At 45.1% G+C, this 21,986-nt stretch overlaps 2 protein-coding genes across 5 annotated transcripts in view; one reads left to right on the top strand and one right to left on the bottom strand.

Annotated features, from left to right (window-relative positions):
• The window catches only part of LOC110530660 (integrin alpha-6), a 35,221-nt gene extending 29,398 nt beyond the window's left edge, over positions 1–5,823 (top strand). Inside the window, exons 20-24 of the mRNA XM_036986299.2 lie at positions 84–182; positions 271–381; positions 499–597; positions 687–812; positions 2,246–5,823. Coding sequence (XP_036842194.1) covers positions 84–182; positions 271–381; positions 499–597; positions 687–812; positions 2,246–2,320 — 510 coding nt within the window. The 3' untranslated portion in view covers positions 2,321–5,823. The remainder of the gene's footprint in view (positions 1–83; positions 183–270; positions 382–498; positions 598–686; positions 813–2,245) is intronic.
• LOC110530659 (uncharacterized) lies at positions 5,817–21,986 on the bottom strand. Of its 4 annotated transcripts, none has more exons than XM_036986297.2 (19): positions 21,527–21,986; positions 14,742–16,808; positions 13,871–14,003; positions 13,547–13,667; positions 13,355–13,459; positions 13,159–13,255; positions 11,386–11,505; positions 11,171–11,224; positions 10,677–10,777; positions 8,841–8,969; positions 8,632–8,728; positions 8,477–8,549; positions 8,259–8,395; positions 7,941–8,188; positions 7,761–7,835; positions 7,443–7,629; positions 7,066–7,173; positions 6,603–6,791; positions 5,817–6,337 (listed from the first exon to the last, which is right to left on the bottom strand). In XM_036986297.2, the coding sequence occupies exons 2-19, from the start codon at positions 16,800–16,802 to the stop codon at positions 6,146–6,148; spliced, it is 4,227 nt and encodes a 1,408-aa protein (XP_036842192.2). In that variant the 5' UTR covers positions 16,803–16,808; positions 21,527–21,986; the 3' UTR covers positions 5,817–6,145. The 4 variants fall into 4 exon arrangements, with proteins under 4 accessions (XP_036842192.2, XP_036842191.2, XP_036842190.2 ...); XM_036986296.2 differs by lacking the exon at positions 21,527–21,986 and adding an exon at positions 20,613–20,893 and having other exon boundaries at positions 14,742–16,911; XM_036986295.2 differs by lacking the exon at positions 21,527–21,986 and adding an exon at positions 20,613–20,889.

Genomic DNA, 21,986 nt, shown 5'->3' with positions numbered 1-21,986 from the left:
AGTTAACTCTGCTGTACGGTGCTTACCAATGGGAGGTTTGTTCCAAATTACCATACATCTAAGTTCTGTTACACTGTGTTCAGGAGAGTAGGAGTAGCAGGAGGAGGCGAGCTGTAGGGGAGACTGACAAACCTGAGGGAACCATCGCACTGCTGACTGACAAAAGGAAATACACTACTCTGGTAACACAACTCTCCTTCTCTCCCAGTTGATCAATGTTGTTAGTCGTGTACGAGCTACCCTGTAATATGGTGTGTGTGTGTGTTATAGTCGTGTGAGGATGGGGCAAAGTGTGTGGAGATTCACTGCTCCCTACAGGGCCTGGACAGTAATGCAGTCATCCTGCTCAGATCTCGCCTCTGGAACAGCACATTCCTGGAGGTAAGACAGGCGCACGCACGCACGCACGCACACACACACACACACACACACCTCTTTGATATTTGACTGCACCTCAATCCCCTGTCCACACTCACGTCCCTCTGTGATTCCCAACAGGAGTACTCTAAGCTGAACTATCTGGACGTGATAGTGAAAGCCTCTCTCAGAGTGGACGGAGCAGCTAAAAACATGGTCCTGAGGAACGCTGAGACACAGGTACTTTATCACTTTCACATTTCAACACAAAATATATTTCACTTTCTTTTACTTTCAAAATAATGCTTGATTGATGTTGTCTTTCTCAGGTGAGAGTGACGGTGTTCCCGGAGCGTCGTGTGGCTCAGTACGGAGGACTGCCATGGTGGATCATCCTGGTGGCCATCTTGTTAGGACTTTTGCTGCTCGGCCTGCTGGTCTTCCTGCTCTGGAAGGTAAGACAGCAAGGGGAGCACAGAGAAACTGTTTACAGTATACACAGTGCTCCTGGAAAGTATTCAGACCCTTTGACTTTTTCCACATTTTGTTACACTACAACCTTATTCTAAAATGGTTAAATAAAAAAAATCCTCAGCAATGTACACACAAATACCCCATAATGACAAAGTGAAAACAGGTTTTAAGAAAGTTTTGCAAATATATAAAAAATAAAAAACAGAAATACCTTATTTACATAAGTATTCAGACCCTTTGTTTTTAAGCCATGGATTTCGAATCCCTTAATATTATTGTTGGATCTAATTTTAACAGCTAACATTTCAATGACAATAATAAATAGATATGCCGATAGCGGACAATCTTGTTTTACTCCTCTGGAGAGTTTGAAACTTTCTGAGATGTTGCCAATTATTTAATATTTTACACCTAGGGTTACTATGCATGATTTTAACCCATTTTATAAGAGATTTTCCTAAATTAAAATATTCTAGGCATTTATATATAAACTCCAGTCGTACTTTATAAAACACCTTTTCAAAATCAGCTATGAAAACCAGGCCTGGGTTCCGTGATATTTCATAGTATTGTATTGTTTCCAGTACTTATCCATGTAAAAAACTGTCTGATTAGGATGAATAATATCTGACAATACCTTTTTAATTCTATGCGCCAAGCATTTAGCTAGAATTTTTGCATCACAACACTGGAGTGTAAGAGGCCTCCAATTGTTTTGAAATGGACTGGATCTTTATATATACACACCACCTGGATCCTGTTTCAGTAATAATGAATAATCAGACCTTCTTATTACGTGTCCGATAACCTACCGTTTATATAGGAGTGGTTAAAACATGCTAATAATGGTCCTCTGAGTATATCAAAAAGGTTTGTATACTTCCACTGGTCTGCCATCCCGCCGTGGAGTTTTCCCAGACTTAAAGGCTTTAATTGCATCAAGAAGTTCCTTCTCTGTAATTCGGCCTTCACATTAATTTTACATTATTAATAGGGAAAAAATCCATACAATTAACTTAGGTTAGTGGAGATGGAGGAGACTGAAATGAAAACCTATGCTTAAAGTACTTTACTTCTTCTTTCAAAAAATATTTTGGTGAATCATGAGTGACTCCATCCTTTGTAACAAGTTCCTGTACATTATTTTTGGTAGCATTTCTATGTTGAAGATCGAAAAATAATTATAATAATATTCCATCCAGTTTGCTTTATTTTGATACTATATTACACGGGATCTCTCTTGAATAAGTTCCTCCATTTCTTTGAGTTTTTCCTCTAACTTACCTCTATGGTACAGTTTTTGTTATCTATCTATACTGTTAATCCTTCCATTTCCTTTGTTAATATGGACTCTTTTGACCTAAATTACTTATATATTTTTTTGCACACACACTAATGCGTTACTTCTCTCTAGTGTGGTTTCTTCGGGAAGAAGAAAGAGGATGCCCCACCCTCTGACAAAGAGAGATTGACGCCGTCCGATGCATAAAGAGAGAAAGAGAGAGAAAGAAGCTGTCAGTCTCTGGGGTGAACACATCTAGACTCATCTTCAGTGTACATGCCTGGTGGGGCACAGAGTGGCATGAAGGATGGACGGGCCCAGTGGAACAGTGCAGACTAACTCTATCGCAGGAGAGGAAAACGCTTTTAATAAAAGACTGGCAGTAAAAGGCTCAGCGCTATGAAATCAAATGCAATGCTATGATGATGACTACTATGATGATGGAATGAAATGTCAAGAGCTCAGCTTATAAGTTTCTGTAGAAAGCACTTCATGTTTCTGCTTGGAAATATCCTTCTTTCCAACTGTTATGGCTGAGTTATGGACTCTCTACATGCATGGCCATCCCGGATTGATGCTTTGGTTGAAAATCATTATGAAATGCTCATCTATCACTCCAAAGACCCTGCAGCTCTCTCTCTCCATCTCTGGTTTCTGGTTCTTTGGTTGCTATAGGAACTTCAAGCACTTCCTTTTCCTCTCTCAAGGCTCCTCGACTGCTCTCATTCTGGTTTTATAGCATCTTTCTGTTTGTAGGACTATTGGCGACTCTGTAAAAGCACTTGCAGTGCCATACTTAAAGGGATAGTTCACCCCTAAATCAACCTTTCTCATACGCTTTCATATTTTGAATTCATAGATTCAGTTTGGGGAATGAACTATTCCTGTAATGACGGTGAGAGGTTTAATTAATTCTTCAAATACGACATCATCGTGTTCCCAGCTACAACGCGTTGCAGATAAAAAATAAGGAGAAAGACCAACTGGAAATCCTGGAAATGAAAGCCTGCTGGAATGAGAATGAGTTACTTTTAATGATGGCAGAATGCTGGATCTCCCATTGCCACAGACATTCCCAGAGACACAGAATTCCTACCTAACATTCCACAGTCTTCCTCTAACCATTCCAAGGCTTGTCTCCGCAGTGTGGATATTTGATTGGACATAGAAATACAAAAGGATTGTCAAAAAGCTTTATTTGTGGACTTTAAAGAGGGATGATGATGCTACAATAGCAGTTTAGGTAAAATAAGACACTTGATCAAATTGTTCCTTTTTGGGGATTTATTAAGTATTATCTTGTCTGATTTTATTTTATCTTGATAGTGACATCCATGTTGATCACTGGACAGAAATAGTTTTTTTTGTGTTCTTGTACATCAAGAATCCCAGTTGTCTCTCTTTCAGAGCTCTGGACAATGTTTTGTAAATGTACGCCTATGGTATAGGCTGGAGGGTTTTTGTATACAATCTTTAAGATGTTTAATTCTTTAGAGTCTAAGACATTGGGGGGGGGGGGGGGGGGATAAACTGACATGGAATTGCTTTAAGATGGTCATACTATGGATCATTTAGCTATTTGATTTAGAGTTTTAAAATATATATATATAAAAAAAAGTTTGATAAAATATATATTTATAACAAAACTATTTGATAAAATATAGATTTTGTCCTTTACTACTAAAGCCCATAGAAACGCATTGAATAACACATTAATGGCAAAAAGTACAGTCAAAATATAATGAGAAACAAGGTTTTGAAGTGTCTGTCCTAAATCTAGGAGGTATTAAAAACAAACTCAGAATGTTTCGTTTTTTTTTTACACATTTAACCCCTTTTTGGGGGTAGTCACAAAACGACCTTAATACATTCATCATTTAAAAAGATATAATCTGGTACTGGTTACATTCAGAAGAGTCCTGTGACGCTTGTGGGGCTCGCAGAGCAAAACAGAGAACACCATCATGTGCGTGAGAGTCTCCCTTTTACACACAGTGGTCATAATGCACTGAACAAAAATATAAACACAACATGCAACAATTTAAACTATTTTACTGTGTTACAGTTCGTATAAGGAAATCAGTCAAGTGAAATAAAGAAATTAGGCCCTAATCTATGGATTTCACAACTGGGTAGGAGCGCAGCTATGGGTTGACCTGGGAGGGCCTAGGGCCACCCACTGGGGAGCCAGGCCCCGCCAATCAGAATGAGCTTTTTCCAACAAAAGGGCTTTATTAGACAGAAATACTCCTCAGTTTCATCAGATGTCCGGGTGGCTGGTCTCAGATGATCCCGCAAGTGAAGAAGCCGGATGTAGAGGTCCTGGGCTGGCATGGTTACACGTGGTCTGCGGTTATGAGGTTGGTTGGACGTACTGTCAAATTCTCTAAAACAATGCCGGAGGTGAGTTATGGTAGAGAATCTCTGGCAACAGCTCTGCTGGATATTCCTGGAGTCAACATGCCAATTGCACGTTCCCTCAAAACTTGAGACATCTGTGGTATTGTGTTGTGTCCCCAGTACAAGGTGCACCTGTGTAATGATCATGCTGTTTAATCAGCTTCTTGAAATGCCACATTTGTCAGGTGGATGGATTATCTTGGCAAAGGAGAAATGTTCACTAACAGGAATGTAAACTAATTTGTGCACACAACATGAGAGAAATAAGCTTTTTGTGCGTATTGAAAAATTCTGGTATCTTATTTCAGCTCATTTAACATGGGACCAACACTTTACATGTTGTGTTTATATTTTTGTTCAGTATAGTTTGGTCAAACCGTTCGAACGCTACAGACGTTCTCGTGAGAAGAACGATTTTCGGGATGTGTCATGGTCTGACAAACACAGAAAGATCGTTCTAGCTCTACCACCTTTCACCGTAGATGCGGAAGTACGACACTGGCTGATTGAGACGCATCGAATGCAAAACACATATCTAGCTTAAACTGACAGATTGATGGGATTTTCTGTTATGAAACTTAGATTGACAACACTGGTGCATCAATCGACTCTTGGGTCACGACAGGGGGTTAATATTGCGTGTGAGAATGTTGCCTAACCATTACTCCAATGGCCAAATATATTTATATATATTTTTTTACCCAGAATGAGTTTCTCTCAACATATGGAAGGACGTATCAAATCACACTGCCAAATCATCTCAAAACAACAAATAGTGTGTTAACACATCTGCACTCATGTGTATAAAGACAGTTCTACACATCTCAGGTGTTTAACTGGGGTCCTATTTTATCATGTTATAGCAGCAGCTAATCAGCAGCTTTCCTGTTCCATCTTTCTGTGTTATGTAGTAACTTTATCATCCAGAACCGTTGAGAAAATGTTCAGTACTTCTGGTGTATTACTATTGTTGAGATGGACCAGTGAGGCAGAGGAGTGGTTACAGACTGTACTTTTCTAACCCGTTACCTCACCGATCATTTCAAGTAAGTGATGAAGAGGAAATTATGCATTTAAGTATTTAAACAGTACCAAATGTGGAGGATTTGTCCAGTGACAGTTCTTGACATGAATGTAAAATAACGTGGAAAAATGCAAGGATCTCTTAAATACACGTTTTTACACCCTGTACAGTTACTATCTCTTTTGGGTTTTGTGCACTTTGATACTTCAATGTCATGGAGATTGAATTGACCCTACATGTAAAAACATGTTGATCACAGTCAAATAAAACTTCAATACGTCTAAAACATTATTTATTAATGAATGTAAAATATTACCAGCTTAAAATATTTGACTGCTTCATTGCAATCAATTGTACAACATTTGTATAGAAACATCTGTACATAAATACTGTTACAAAACAGATAAAGTATATTTCACTAGTCACAGTGAAGACTAACAGTGAGACTGACGTTTCTGTGCTGGTAGAGAGTTTATAAGAGAGAGACTATAGCTGATTGTCTAATGGCTGGAATGCATGAGATTAACCTAATAGTAGTAGGACTTAGACAAAAAGTTGTGATTGAAGATCATTTCCGGGTTTAGGGATTAGAGGTCAGGGTCCAGACTTCAGCAGAGGGACTCGTTTCGGACCTTTTTACCACTATGCCTGGCCTCCTTTCTCTCCTTCATCCTCTTCTCATGTTCCCTCTCCTCCTTTCCCTTTGCTCTCTCCTTTTCCTCTCTCTCCAGAGTCTTCCTCATCTCCTTCAGCCTTCTCTTCAGAGCAGCACGGTCACTGTGACTGCACACACCCAGAGCCTGGAGTGAGGGAGGGAGAGAGGAGAGAGCGAGACTTTAATTTCTGTGCCACAGTTGGCTGCTCCATATGGAATGAACTCATTCATCTAAATCTAGGGCTGTGTCGCAATACTCTAGCCCCCTTTCTTCTCCTCAAGGATCTAGCCGGAGGAAGGGCAACCCATTTAGTCATATCAACCATAGACTGTCTATGATTTCAATTATCAGGACAAAAGGTGAGGAGACGAGTTAGTATTGAGACATGGCCCGTGACTCCCGTGACTACCTTGAGTTTGTTGTTGTCCAGACTGAGAAGTTGCAGCCCATCCACACCATTGGCTGTGAACTGGGCCGCGTATTGGTCCATGCTCATGCCAATCAACCACAGACAGACTTGCTGATTAGTCCATTGGTCCAGGGGTCGGCTTTGCCATTGGTAATCGTTACCAACTGGGACAGAGTCATCATCCAGGTTCTATGGAGATGGACGGGACAGATACACACAAACCCAACAGTAAGATGTATAACAAACCTTTTCTAAATTAAAAACTAACTAACATCTTAATGATATTCCATCCCATTCTGGGTCATTCAGGAGGAAGTGAATTACCATCCTATCCAGCTCTATGAGCTACAGAGAACTTAATCAAGGCATAGTAGAAAACTAGAACAAAAATCAGGTCAGAGAGAGAACAGAGATAGAGAGAAGGGAGACCACATGAGACAGACGGAGAGAGCAGGAGACTCACCTCTGATGAGAAGGTGGGAGTTTGAGAGTGTGCAGAGAGAGACAGATCTGACAGCATCCCTGATAGGAGAGCAGAGCTGGGACTACCTGAGTCTCCTACATTCACTCTCTAGAATGAGCAAAGACATTTGTGACTGACACACACGGAAGTGCACAGTGGTACACCAAACACAGTCAAGAGCATGTAGAGGAGAGTATAACATGAAAGGTCCCAGGTGAAATAAGTATACAATACCTAACAGTGAATAAGCTACTAAGTTACTGAGCCAGTGAATAAGCTACTAAGTTACTGAGCCAGTGAATAAGCTGGACAAGTGCTTTGAGCCCAAATTAGAGTTAAAGTCCAGGGTGGTCTGACATGGAAGACTCCCCTCTCACCTGGCAGTCTCTACTGCCTCCGGTGGTCATGTACGGTAGACTGCTGCTGGAGACAGACCTAAGCTTCCCTCTCTCCTTCTCCCTCCCTCGCTCTCCGAACCAGGAGAAGGGTAGGCAGGAGGGCACGGAGGAGACAGAGGGAAAGACACCACCGCTGGGGGCATCTATCAGGTTAACACATAAACCCCTAGAGACAGGAACACAAATCAAATACAGGGCCGGCAGAAACACTGAAAGAACAAATGTAATGTGTGTGGGTGCATAGTATTGACTGTACCCGTTTCCTCTGCTAGATCAGTAGTGTGTTATTTCTTGTACCTGTGGTCCAGGGGCCTTTCCTTGTTCTTCTTCTCCTCACACTTCCTCCCTCTCCTCAGAGACTTGCGGAGGCCGCTAGAGGGGTTAGGAGGTGGGGCTATTACCATAATGCTTGTCAGATCTACACACAGCGCCTATGGGAAAGGGGGTTAGGGGTTGAAGAGGTCTGGTGTGCCCTACCTGAAGTCAGGGAATCTCCTCTTTGATTTGGGTGTGGTAGATGACTTGTCCTCTTTAGGGGGGGACTGGCCTGGCTGGGGGGTGAGGAGAAAGGGGGGGTGGGGCTTGGAGGTGAGGGCAGACAGAGAGGATGTGCTGGAGTGGACACGGTGACCGCCTGCTGAGACCGATCGTCCCGTCTCTCGTGGTGCGATCGCAGTCAGTGATTGGCTCTTCCCGCCACAGCTCTGAATATGGTCTTCCTCACCCTACAGGGAGTGATAGAACATTCAGTATGTGATTGGAAGGAGAGGGTGTGTGTGTGTGTGTGTGTCTGACCTGTTGTCTGAAGGACTCTCTGAGTTTGTCTCGTGAGGGAGGGTGTCTCTTGGCTTTTTGGGCGAGCTGTGCTCTGGCCCTGTGAGCGCTGGTGTCTAACAGATCTGTCACAGGCACCGCAATGCTCCAGTCTGCACCTGAAACACACACAGTTTGAGAGGCACTGCGTGACACACACACAAACACACACACACTGCCCCTCAGGTAGTGTGTCTTACTTGAGGCAAATGAGGTATCCAGTGATTGGTTGTCACTCTCAGGGACCATCTCCCCTCTCTCCAGTAGACCTATCTGAACACACAGAGAAAGAAATGCTTAGTTCACTGAGGTAGCATCTGTACACTACAGTTGATGGTGTCTCCTCCAGTCTCACCCGTCTCTGGAGTCTCTCCACAGTCTCTCCATGTATCCTCTCGCTCTCCTCCATCTCTCTCTGTAGCTCCTCCTCTCTCCCCTCGCTCTCCTTCTCCCTGCACATGGACAGAGGGACCATCAAACACAGAGAAATAGACATTCTAAACAGGCATTGAATATTACCAATTGGCCTACAGGGGCATGTTAACTATGTTACCCAGAGCTCACCTGTGTTGGAATTCCCTCAGCAGTCTCTTGGCCTTGCTGTATTTCACCTCCAGGCTGTCTAATTGGCTCTGGGTGTCAGCCAATCGCTGGTTCACAATCCTGCACAGAGCCTGGGCCTCCTGCCAGTACCTAGAAGAAGACAACGAATCATGTTCATCATCTGGGTCTGAAAACTTAGATGGAATATTACTGAGGATGACAGCAGACGATTTTGCCACTCCTATTTTCCATCTTTTCAATGTAAGCCTACAGTAAAGTGTGTGTCCTCAGACCTGGAAAGAAGCAAAAGTCATTCCACTATCCAAGAATAGCAAAGCACCCTTTACTGACTCAAACAGCCTGTTCCCAACCCTTACTAAACTTTTGTTTGACCAGATACAAGGCTATTTCACAGTAAAGAGATGAAAGATTGTTAAGGAAGGGCATTCAACATGTACGACGGCACTGACACAAATTGCTGATTGGCTGAGCAAAATGGATAAAAAGATGGTGGAGCTGTTTTGATCGACTTCAGTGCAGCTTTTGACATTATTGATCATAATCTACTACATCCCCTGCTATATTGTGGATGGAAAGTTACCCGTCCAACAGAACACAGAGGGTGTTCTTCAATGGAAGCCTCTCCAACATAATCAAGGTAGAGTCAGGCATTCCCCAGGGCAGCTGTCTAGGCCCCTTTACTGTTTTCAATCTTTACTAATGATCTGCCACTGGCTCTGAGTAAAGCCAGTGTGTCTATGTTTGCTGATGACTCCACACATCAGCTTCCACAGCAAGTGAAATCACTGCAACACTTAACTAAGCAGCAGTCAGGTTCGGAATGGGTGTCAAGAAACAAGTTAGTCCCAAATATTAAAAGCATTGTATTTGGGACAAATCATTCACCAAACCTTAATCCTCAACTAAATTAAGCAAGTTGAGGAGACTAAACTGCTTGGAGTAACCCTGGATTGTCAACTGTCATGGTCAAAACGTATTGATACAACAGTGTCTAAGATGGGGAGAAGTCTGTCCATAATAAAGTACTACTCTGCCTCCTTAACAGCACTATCAACAAGGCAGGTCCTACAGGCCCTAGTTTTGTTGCATCTGGACTACTGTTCAGTGGTGTGGTCAGGAGCCACAAAGTTACAATTGTCTCAGAACAGGGCAACACAGCTGGCCCTTAAATGTACACGGAGAGCTAACATCAATAATATACATGTCAACCTTTCCTGGCTCAAAGTAGAGAGATTGACTACTTGTATTTATGAGAGGTATTGACATGTTGAATGCACCGAGCTGTCTGTTTAAACTACTAGCACACAGCTCAGACACCCATGCATACCCCACAAGAGGTTTAGTCACAGTCCCCAGGTCCAGAACAGACTATGGGAGGCGCACAGTACTACATAGAGCCATGACTACATGGAACTATTCCACATCAGGTAACTCACGTAAGCAGTAAAATTTGATTTAAAAAAAAAACAATACACCTTATGGAACAGTGGGGACTGTGAAGAGACACACAGGCACGCACACACACACACACACGATAACATACGCACCATACACACACGTACACATGAATTTTGTGTTGTAGATGTGTGGTAGTACATTAGTGGCCTGAGGGCACACAATGTGTTGTGAAATGTAAAGTTTTTAAAATTGTATACAACTGCCTTAAAGTTGCTGGACCCCAGGAAGAGTTGCTGCTGCCTTGGTAGCAGCTAATGTGGATCCATAATAAATACAAAATAATTTATCATCATCATGTTCATCAACATGTTCATCATCGTCGCCACAATTTGCGTCATCAGAACTTAGTGAGGGTTGATTAGTGTATTTGATTAATACTTCTCTAGTTTGTCAGCCTTCTCCTCTCCATCCTGGACACGCTCCTTCAGCTCAGCCTGATGACTCTCCCACAAGGCCTGCTGCTCCTCACACCCCCTCAGCTGGAGGAGACAGAAAGACGGACACAGGTGGGTGGGTACCCAGTTCCCTAGTCCCATACCATCTAGGAATCATCCCAGACACTCCCCTTAGACACTTCACTCACCACTCTAAACACCCTAAAAACAGTCATGTTTCAATCACTCATCTAACACAGTTGTATATATGAAAGCAGAGGCCTACATTAAATAGATTGAATCAATGCAGTCAGATCAGTGATGAAAACATAGTATGTCTTCTCTGTGTTAAGGTGATTGGAACATGGCCAATGTGCTAATAACTCAGACTGTAGACTGTTAGAGAGGCAATTCTCACACAGAGCTAAATGGGTCAGACTGCTCTGAGGGAAGCAATGAGTGAGCATGTGTTTTGGCAGTCTCGTCAGAGTGACCTACCTTCTCCCGCACTAGGCAGAGCTGGTCTGATTTGGTCCTGACTTTTAACTGGAGCTGAGGAGAGACCAGTACACACATGCACACTTCACACAACATCTACAGACACTGGAAGCTGTTGGAGGAGCATAAGGCCGACTGAGGGACAACAGAGAGTACCCCCCCCCCCCCCCCCCTCCCCAAGGCCTTTCATCTCAGACTATAATGGACTTCAACACCTGTTGGCATCTGATGCAGCTGGTGATTTCTTTCTCTTCGTCATCCTCTTCATCATCTGTACGGAGGACTTCTACCGTCTCTTCCACTGAGCTCAGCCCGACAACACCATCATTTATCACCTGAGATACACAAACACCAACACAGGTACAACCAATAAGAAATGCAAGGTTGCATATATATATATATAATATATATATATATAATATATATATAATATAATATATATATATATATAATATATATATAATATATATAATATATATATATATATATATAATATATATATATATATATATAATATATATATATATATATATATATATATTATATATCTCCTCTTTTCCAGGCACGCAATCCAGCTCCATGTACACAGACACAGTCACGCCCCTGCCTGCCCCACCTACCGCAGGGCCAGTCACGCCCCTGCCTGCCCCACCTACCGCAGGGCCAGTCACGCCCCTGCCTGCCCCACCTACCGCAGGGCCAGTCACGCCCCTGCCTGCCCCACCTACCGCAGGGCCAGTCACGCCCCTGCCTGCCCCACCTACCGCAGGGCCAGTCACGCCCCTGCCTGCCCCACCTACCGCAGGGCCAGTCACGCCCCTGCCTGCCCCACCTACCGCAGGGCCAGTCACGCCCCTGCCTGCCTCACCTACCGCAGGGCCAGTCACGCCCCTGCCTGCCTCACCTACCGCAGGGCCAGTCACGCCCCTGCCTGCCTCACCTACCGCAGGGCCAGTCACGCCCCTGCCTGCCTCACCTACCGCAGGGCCAGTCACGCCCCTGCCTGCCCCACCTACCGCAGGGCCAGTCACGCCCCTGCCTGCCCCACCTACCGCAGGGCCAGTCACGCCCCTGCCTGCCCCACCTACCGCAGGGCCAGTCACGCCCCTGCCTGCCCCACCTACCGCAGGGCCAGTCACGCCCCTGCCTGCCCCACCTACCGCAGGGCCAGTCACGCCCCTGCCTGCCTCACCTACCGCAGGGCCAGTCACGCCCCTGCCTGCCTCACCTACCGCAGGGCCAGTCACGCCCCTGCCTGCCTCACCTACCGCAGGGCCAGTCACGCCACTGCCTGCCTCTACCGTAGGGCCAGTCACGCCACTGCCTGCCTCTACCGTAGGGCCAGTCACGCCACTGCCTGCCTCTACCGTAGGGCCAGTCACGCCACTGCCTGCCTCTACCGTAGGGCCAGTCACACCACTGCCTGCCTCTACCGTAGGGCCAGTCACACCACTGCCTGCCTCTACCGTAGGGCCAGTCACACCACTGCCTGCCTCTACCGCAGGGCCAGTCACACCACTGCCTGCCTCTACCGCAGGGCCAGTCACACCACTGCCTGCCTCTACCGCAGGGCCAGTCACACCACTGCCTGCCTCTACCGTAGGGCCAGTCACACCACTGCCTGCCTCTACCGTAGGGCCAGTCACACCACTGCCTGCCTCTACCGCAGGGCCAGTCACACCACTGCCTGCCTCTACCGCAGGGCCAGTCACACCACTGCCTGCCTCTACCGTAGGGCCAGTCACACCACTGCCTGCCTCTACCGTAGGGCCAGTCACACCACTGCCTGCCTCTACCGTAGGGCCAGTCACACCACTGCCTGCCTCTACCGTAGGGCCAGTCACACCACTGCCTACCTCTACCGCAGGGCCAGTCACACCACTGCCTGCCTCTACCGCAGGGCCAGTCACACCCCTGCCTACCTCTACTGTAGGGCCAGTCACACCCCTGCATACCTCTACTGCAGGGCCAGTCACACCACTGCCTACCTCTACTGTAGACGGTGTCTTGTCCTGCTCCAGACTCTCATTGATTAGACGGGCCACCTCACTCTCCTCTCCCTGCTTCTCCCGTCCAATAAAAAACCTGCAGTGAGGGACAATGACAAATCATTACCCTGTGTTAAGTGACAACCAATCTGCAAAGAGAAAGTGTATGAGCGTGAGCCTGTCTGTGCTTGCATACCTGACAGTGCCGATGGTGTTCTTCAGCATGGTGGCAGCAAACAGCTGTGTGACTCCGACCAGACTGACCCCATCCACCTCCACTATCTGGTCATTCACCTGGATACTAACACACACACAATCTAGGATCAGCTTACAGCACCGCACTCACATCCTAACCATTAGAAAGGCATCATTGACCATAGATTCTCACCGTCCGTCCTGTTGTGTAGCTCCGTTCTCAGTGATGGTCTTAACGAAGATCCCCAACTTCTCCAGCCCCTGGTCAGCCCCTACCCCCATCCCTATTATACTGATACCCAGGCCCTCCACTCCTAGACAGACAGACGGGGGAGTTAGACAAAGGTGTTAAAACAGAGAATTAGAGAGAGACACAGAGAGAGACACAGAGAGAGACACAGAGAGAGACACAGAGAGAGACACAGAGAGAGTAAACGATGAGAATGAGAGAACAGTAGAGAGAAAAGGAGAGAGGAATATAAAGGAAATGAAGCAGTACAGAGGGAGTGAGCACAACCTTTCTTTATTTGGACAGGAAAGACATCCATCTTGTCCACTCTCTTCTCCAGTTCATACTCAGCAGAGGCAGACACAGGGTCAACATCATCATTACGCCGGTCATAGTCTGCATTTGAGTAGGTCAGGAACACCTGAGTGTACACACACCATTAGATCTTTCATAGTCATGCCTGTCTTTGGCGGTCTGGATCCTGACTAGCCACTGCTATCTGGGGTTACTGCTAGCACACCATGACCATCCTGTTTATGCTAGCAGATCCTCCAGTAGGACTGGGGTGTGAGATGGGATTGGAAACAAGCTGTTGCAAATCCATGTGCTCTACTGCAGTTCAATCTCAGAGGCAGAGAACATCTTAGACAAAATGGTCCTTGAACAGTAATTCAATCCTAACACACACACACACACACACACACCCTGTGAAATGTGTGCCAACTGTGTCGTACCCATTGAGGCTCTCAGTATACTTGGTGGCCACACAAGGCCTGAGAAGTCTGGGAGATTTAAAATCCTTACTGGACTAATAAATTCATTACAAGGCCCTAAAATAAGCTGACTTGCAGTTTGGTAAGACATGGGAGCCAACACTCATCCTGGGGGAGAAAAGCTGTTGATATATCACTTATTCTGAGCTGAATACCTGACAGAGCATGTGAGATCCTGTCTCTCTCCTCTCACCCTAAAGGAATAGAATAGACTGGCTGTATGTTCATATTGTCCATCTATTCATCTGTTCTAGCCATGGTTTTCATCTTACCCCAATTATGAGGGCCAGACTTCCTCTCAAATAAAAATCTGGTATCACTTTATCAAACCTAATGGGGTGAGTGAGGAAGGAAGTGTCAATGTGATCGGGGGGGGGGGGGGTTACCTTGATTGGTGCTGCAGAGAACTTAATCTTCCTCCTCTTAGCAGAATCCACATCATCGTCATCCTCATGGGGAAGACTGGGAATCTCCTCATATTCCATAAAGAGCTGCTCCCAGTCCTTTCTGTGCCATTCCAAATCGTCATGACACTCAGAGTTCAGTTCCCCATCCTCCATAAAGGCCTCATTCTCAATTCCAAGGACAGCAGCAAATCCATTCTCCTCATCTCCTCTCTCAGTGCACTCCCTCTCTTCCCTCTCCTGCTCTTCCTTCACTTCCACTCTGCACTTTCTTTCCTCTTCTTCCCTGAAGTCAATCCCTCCATCTTCCAATCCAGCCATCTCTTTCGCTTCCTCCTCTCCCTCGCTCACCTCCTCCCTCATCTTTTCTTTGCTGTCACTGCACATGGTTTCTCTCTCCTCAAGTTCCTTTTCCTCCTGCTCTCCTGCCTCATCTCCTTTCACCTCTACCTCCACTTCGTCACAGTCTCCGGTTGTCCCCTCTCCTCTGTGCTGCTCTATTTCTTGGCTGATCAGTCTGTTTTCTCCCTCCATTCGATCTTCCCTCTGTTCTGTCTCCTGCTGTTTCATGTCTCTTTCTGATTCACTTTCCTGTTCCGTCACTTCAAGACTGTCAGGGAATCCCTCCACACACTCTGCCATTCTGGGTTCTACTGGAGGTTCAACCGTTCTCTTTTCCACCATTCTAGGTTCTACTGTTCTTTGTGCCGATGTAGGGTCAACCATTTTAGGTTCTACTGTTCTTTGTGCTGATGTAGGGTCAACCACTTTAGGTTCTACTGTTCTTTGTGCTGATGTAGGTTCAACTATTCTAGGTTCCACTCTGGATTCTTCAAACACATCATCCACCAGGTTATTCTCATTGCCCTCCTCCCTCTTTCCTTCCTCCTCTCCTTCATTACCGTCGCTCTCAGATGACTCGTTCTTCACCTCCACTAGCTCCGCCCTTACAGTTCCAGCCCCTGACCCCTCTTTGGGGGTCAAAGGGACATCAGGGGTCATGTAAAGGTCATTAGGGTGGTTCCCATCAGACAAACTCCTGTTGTCCAGGGGGTCAGCATTAGGACTACTAGGGCTATAGAGGTCGGTCTGTTCAGAACAATGGGAGACTGGGGTGAGAGGACTGGGGGAGTTGGAAGAAGGGGATGGAGGCTGAGAGTGGGGGGAGGTGGGTGCTGGGCTAGAAAGGTTGGATACATGGGAGAACACAAAGTTCTCACACACACTCCCATCTAACACACTCCCATCTAACACATTCCTGCGGTCTGAGGGGTCAGTTGTAGGACTTCTACCGTCAGGGGAAAATGTCTCACTGTTGTGACCATTAACAGGGTGAAGGGGTGTAGGCAAACTGGTGTCCAGTGAGGAAGTGGCTGTATGGAGTTCTATGTTGGGTAGTGAAATGTGTATGTGCATGAGTTCTTTCCTTCTCTCCCCTTCACTTTCTGACATGGATGTCAGCTGCTCCCTGTCTAACCTGCTCCTTGCACTCCCAATCCCCCTTTCCTCCCCACTCTCCACCAACCTCCTGCTATCTCTGCCAGGGCTGACATTTAAACGTTGACCCCCAATGACCGTCTCAAAGAGCTTCCGGGTCACCGAGAACTTCTGGGCTAGAGCAGCTCTGTCTATCTCTGCTATCTCCTCTGCTTTAGACGGTTTATCTAGCATAGACAATTCTACACTGGACATGCTGGCCACACTGCTCCGGAGAGAGCTGGAGCTGAGAGGGTGTTTGGGCAGGGCCTCAGATAAGGGGTGGAGGAGGTGCTGTTGGCTGTCCATCTGGAAGAAGATGTTGTCTTTGATCTTAGTTCCTCTAGGGCTGAGGGCCCCACCCCTGGTACCCTCACCAGGGTTACCTCCACTGCTAGTCCTGGTGTGAGGGACTGCCATGGAGCCAGGTGAAGGGATTGAGGCGCCCAGGGAAGAAGGTCTAGGCCTGGTCGCTGCATCCAAGGAGCATTTGATGGTGTGGAAGTCAGACTTGTAGGCGTTCCTGTGGGGGGAGGCGCTCCGGGCTTTATTTTCCGTCCGCATCATCTGGGGCTGGAGACAGGTGGAGAGGTATGGAGCTCAATGAAGGAGAGTCAAGTTAGCATGTATCCCTGATTAGACAGGTTCAGGACTCCACTGTCTACAGAGAAACACACTAGGCCAGAATCAGTTAACAAAAAAAATACAATTAAAGTCATGGAATGGCACTGGTGCTTTTGACATGGTTGCAGAAGCAAAATCTTTATTTCATATTAAATTGTAATTTAATGGTTGTTTAACCTACTTACAACTACCTAATAACCTTGTTCACCAGACACTTCCGGCCATGCACAATTAGCCTGGCAATGATGTTCCCTAACTACAAATAATTGGGTTCTACCATTTGATTACAATCCCTTTTGGACAGCATTCCTTTTGATTTTAACTCAACTTCCCATACATACACTACATGACCAAAAGTATGTGGACACATGCATGTCTAACATTTCATTCCAAAATCGTGGGCTTTAATATGGAATTGGTCCCTCCTTGCTGCTATAAAAGCATCCACTCTTCTGGGAAGGCTTTACACTAGATGTTGGAACATTGCTGTGGGGACTCCATTCAGCCACAAGAGCATTAGTGAGGTCAGGGCACTGATGTTGGGCGATTAGGCCTGGCTCGCAATTCCAATTCATCCCAAAGGTGTTCGATGGGGCTGCGGTCAGGGATATGTGCAGGCCAGTCAAGTTCTTCCACACTGGACCTCACTTTGCCATGCTGAAACAGGAAAGGGCCTTCCCCAAACTGTTGCCACAAAGTTGGAAGCACAGAAATGTCTAGAATGAAATTGTATGCAGTAGTGTTAAGATTTCCCTTCACTGGAACTAAATGGCCTAGACTGAACCATGAAAAACAGCCCCAGACCACTATTCCTCCTCCTCTATGCATTGGGGCAGGTAGCGTTCTCCTGGCAGCCACTAAACCCAGATTTGTCCGTGGGACCTGCCAGATGCTGAAGCTTGATTCATCACTCCAGAGAACACATGTCCACTGCGCTTTACACCACTCCAGCCGACAATTGGCATTGCGCAAGGCGATCTTAGGCTTGTCTGCGGCTGCTCGGCCATGGAAACCCATTTAATGAAGCTCCCGACTAACAGTTATTGTACTGACGTTGCTTCCAGAGGTAGTTTGGTACTTGGTAGTGAGTGTTGCAACAGAGGACAGACGATTTTTACGCACTTCAGCAGTCCCGTTCTGTGAGCTTGTGTGGCCTACCACTTTGCGCCTGAGCCAGTGTTGCTCCTAGACGTTTCCGCTTCACAATAACAGCACTTACAGGGCAGAAATGTGACGAACTGACTTGTTGGAAAGGTGGCATCCTATGACGGTGCCACATTGAAAGTCACTGAGCTCTTCATGTAAGGCCTTTCTACTGCCAATGTTTGTCTATGGAGATGGCATGGCTGTGCGTGCTCAGTTTTACACCTGTCAGCAAAGGGTGTGGCTGAAATAGCCAAATCCACTAATTTGAAGGGGTGTCCACATACTTTTGTGTATATATAGTGTATTCGTCCATGGTAGAAGTGATCAGAAAGTGACTTTTTAGATCTGAATCCCAAAACATTCAGGAGATGGAGGTGCCCAAAGTCGACCCATTATGCATACCCCACCATATCACGAGACATCCATATCTTCATCACTGGAAAATATAAAACACTTGAGTTTGATAATCATTTAAAAGCTTTCAAAAAAGGATTGTCAAATTGTTAAATTCTTTATTAAAAAAACAACATTTGTTGCCTTTAACGTAAATTAATTACTTTTTTTCCGCATCGGTTGTAGCTTAGACCCTATTTTACATCATTGGAGGTGTTTGTGTCGTGCCGGCCAGGTTGAGAGATGCTCTTGAATACAGGGTGGGTGTCATGTTATGCCTGATAAATGTACTGAAATGGAAATAAAATGGACATTTTAACTTTCAAATGGTACCACAAAGATAGTTGGAGGTCCACACATCAGATAATGTTGAATTGAATATCAGTTTTAAATTACACCGTCAATTAAACTGTCCATGGGAAACCTATTAAAATCATAGAAATATACATAGAATAGACATTCCCATTTAAACACCCACGAGCGTTTAACACTAATACTTTTTAGTCTTCTTCCTCTTGCGAGTCGCGACTGAGCTGACCCAAACAGATTTCTGCCGTAGCCTACACTTGGCAGCCTGAACCAAACAGCTTTGTGCCGTAGCCTACACTTGGCCGCCTGAGCCATGGCGCAGCTACTGTAGGAACCACAAGTGTCTATCCTATGTATAAGAAAAGAAAAACAACTTTGTGGAATGATCTATGATGCAGCAGTCTAACGCACTGCATTTCAGTGCTAGAGGCTTCACTACAGACCCTGGTTCAATCCCGGGCTGTATCACAACCGTTCGTGATCGGGAGTCTCATAGGGTGGCGAATAATTGGCCTAATGTCATCCAGGATAGGGGAGGGTTTGGCTGGGGTAGGCCATTGTTGTAAAATAATAATTTGTTCTTAACTGACTTGCCTAGTTAAATAAAGTTTAAATAAAAGTTGCCCTCTAGTGGAGGGCCTTTAAGCTGACATTCGACAGTGGCCATCTTTGTCGTAGTTATTGGAAGTCAAAATCTGTATTTAATTTAAATTTCAATGGTGTACCAGCTAAATTGCAGTGGTCTGAAGGGATAGTTTCATTCTATTAATTATATTTCTATGATTGAAATGACAACCACCCAGTAACCAAGAGTATGCGGTGTCTCAAATGATGGTGGACAAACAACACATACACCTCAGGAGGTAGTCAGAATAGATTCTGAACCTACGCTTTCTTACAGCTGCACTGGGGTCAGACAGACTTAATGTTTAGATTAAGATACTGGGATATGACTCGCAAAATGTACCTCAATCCAGGGACGAGAAATACTTTATACGCCGATTTGTCCCATGAACCCAATTTACACCGAGAATATTGAACGACTGCTAATTTCATAGCAGTTGTTCAATCTTCTCATTTGACAGTTGGGATAATTGTACTATTCACAGTACAATTCATTGCTCATCCCTGGAATGAGGTACATTCACCAAGCCATATCTCAGACTCAGACTTAATCTAAACAGGAAGCCTGTCTGACCCCGTGCAGATGTATAAAAGTGTAGGTTCGCAATATATTCTGGCTACCTCAGATAATGTAAATTAGGGTTTAAATTACAACATTTGAAAATACATAATCTGAGTTCATGAATTTTTTGAGAATTCACATTAAAAAAAGGTTTTTAAAAAAAGGCAATTATTTATAAAAACACATTTCAAGGAATGATTCAATTGTTTGATAACCATGTTTTTAAGCTTTTAAAATTCATATCGAACTCAACCATTCATCTTCTCCAGTGATGAAGACCTGGATGTCTCATGGTATGGTGGTGTATGCAAAATGCGTCAACTTTGAGCACCTCCATCTCCTAAAGGTTTTGGCATTTAGGTCCCAAAGAAAAACAACTTTCTGACCACTTACTTTTCTACATTGGGCAAATATGTGTTACGTTTTGTTCAAATCAAAAGGGGTGCGGTGAAAAAGTAGCTAAAATCAAATGGAATTACCTAATCATAACATAAAACAGCAATATAACGACATGTAGGCCTACTTATCGTACAGTAGGCTACTGTTAAATTCAAGATTATATTCGACGATAACATGTTATAGGCCTATTGGGTCTTGAAAAGGTGAAGTTCGTGAGACCGTCACAACTGTTCGCAAAGCTGAAAGACAACTACAACGCATTCAAAATCAGGTCAAGTTGATTCATGTCGCTATTCAAGTTTAACAGTATTTATAATCACCAGTATTGTCCCTTCGTCCGCGGCTTTAGACACGCTGATTGAATTGTCCTCGGTTCATTGGAGAAAGGACACATTTGTCCACTCGCCACACCTTGCGCCAACAGCGCGCGCTCCCTTCAATCAGCACCTGGCGCGCCACCAGAGACGCGACTACAGTGAAAGTGCGCGTGCACGAAACGCTTTCATATCATATTCAGGTATATTCTCCATCCTATTGAAATGTCTTTGAGGATTTTGGCTGGCATAAACCTGTGTTCTCAGCATGCTAACAGAGTACAGATGGCAGCTAATGTCACTAAATACTGAAATTGGATTATCTCACTGTAATCCTGTGTAAACTACCTTGGTGTAAACACTTACATCACAGTCAGGCTACTCCCCCTCTCCCTATCACAGAGAGGAACGTGATAATACATGTAACCCTCTCAATTTAACACACAACAGGGACAAGTGAGGGAATCCATTGGGAATAATAATAATAATGATTATCATATTGTGCTAATAATAAACCATTAATACCCTGAAGAGCTGTTCTGAAGACTGGTGCCAAGGTGGCCGGGCTGCCAATCAGTCCATTTGAGGTCTGTCCTGTTTGGCTATTGATGCTCACACAGAGAAACCTGCTGTCCAGACTCTTAGCCATATTGCTACAAAGCCAGAGGTGACTGAAGAAGACAAGAAGTGTACTACGCTAATGTACACTGTTCTGGACCCGTGGTTGGAAAAGGAGACACACCCTGTCCGACTGCTTAGCTGCTAGCCAATCAATCAAACTATTAGAAAATCAATCAATTAATAAATTACTTTCAGCCTACATAACAGTTTCCTAAGTATAATTAATTTCCACATTGAAATGTACTGTACAGTACAGCATATTCACCATTCACAAAAGGAACTAAAGTGGAGCAGCTTACCTGCAGCCAGATCTGCCTCTCCTCCAGGTAGGCAGATTAGAGTGGAACAGAGCAGAGTGGAACAGAGTAGAGTGGAACAGAGCAGAGTGGAACAGTGCGGAACAGAACAGAGGGAAACAGAACAGCGTTGAACAGACCAGAGCAGAGTGAAACAGAACAGAGTGGAGTGGAACAGAACAGAACAGAGTGGAACAGAACAGAGCAGAGTGGAACAGAGCAGAGTGGAACAGAACAGAGCAGAGTGGAATAGAACAGAGCAGAGTGGAACAGAACAGAACAGGCAGAGTGGAACAGAACAGGCAGAGTGGAACAGAGTAGAGTAGAACAGAGCAGAGTGAAACAGAACAGAGCAGAGTGGAACAGAACAGAGCAGAGAGGAACAGAACAGGCAGAGTGGAACAAAACAGAGTAGAGTAGAACAGAGCAGAGTGGAACAGAGTAGAGTGGAACAGAGTAGAGT

The sequence above is a fragment of the Oncorhynchus mykiss genome, chromosome 8, assembly GCF_057628025.1.
Source record: "Oncorhynchus mykiss isolate SJ-2025 chromosome 8, ASM5762802v1, whole genome shotgun sequence".
Classification (NCBI taxonomy): domain Eukaryota; kingdom Metazoa; phylum Chordata; class Actinopteri; order Salmoniformes; family Salmonidae; genus Oncorhynchus; species Oncorhynchus mykiss.
Note: the sequence above shows the minus strand (reverse complement) of the source record. Positions and strands in the feature narration are given on the sequence as shown.

Bases quoted from the DNA above. Each gene is read 5' to 3' on its own strand.
- LOC110530659 (XM_036986297.2), bottom strand. From the start codon at position 16,802: ATGATGCGGACGGAAAATAAAGCCCGGAGCGCCTCCCCCCACAGGAAC. The intron at 11,506-13,158 runs GTAGGCAGTGGT...TGTGTATCTCAG, and splicing joins AGACACCGTCTACAGTAGAG to GTGATAAATGATGGTGTTGT. The intron at 11,225-11,385 runs GTGTTGAAGTCC...GTCTCTCCTCAG, and splicing joins GCTGCATCAGATGCCAACAG to CTCCAGTTAAAAGTCAGGAC.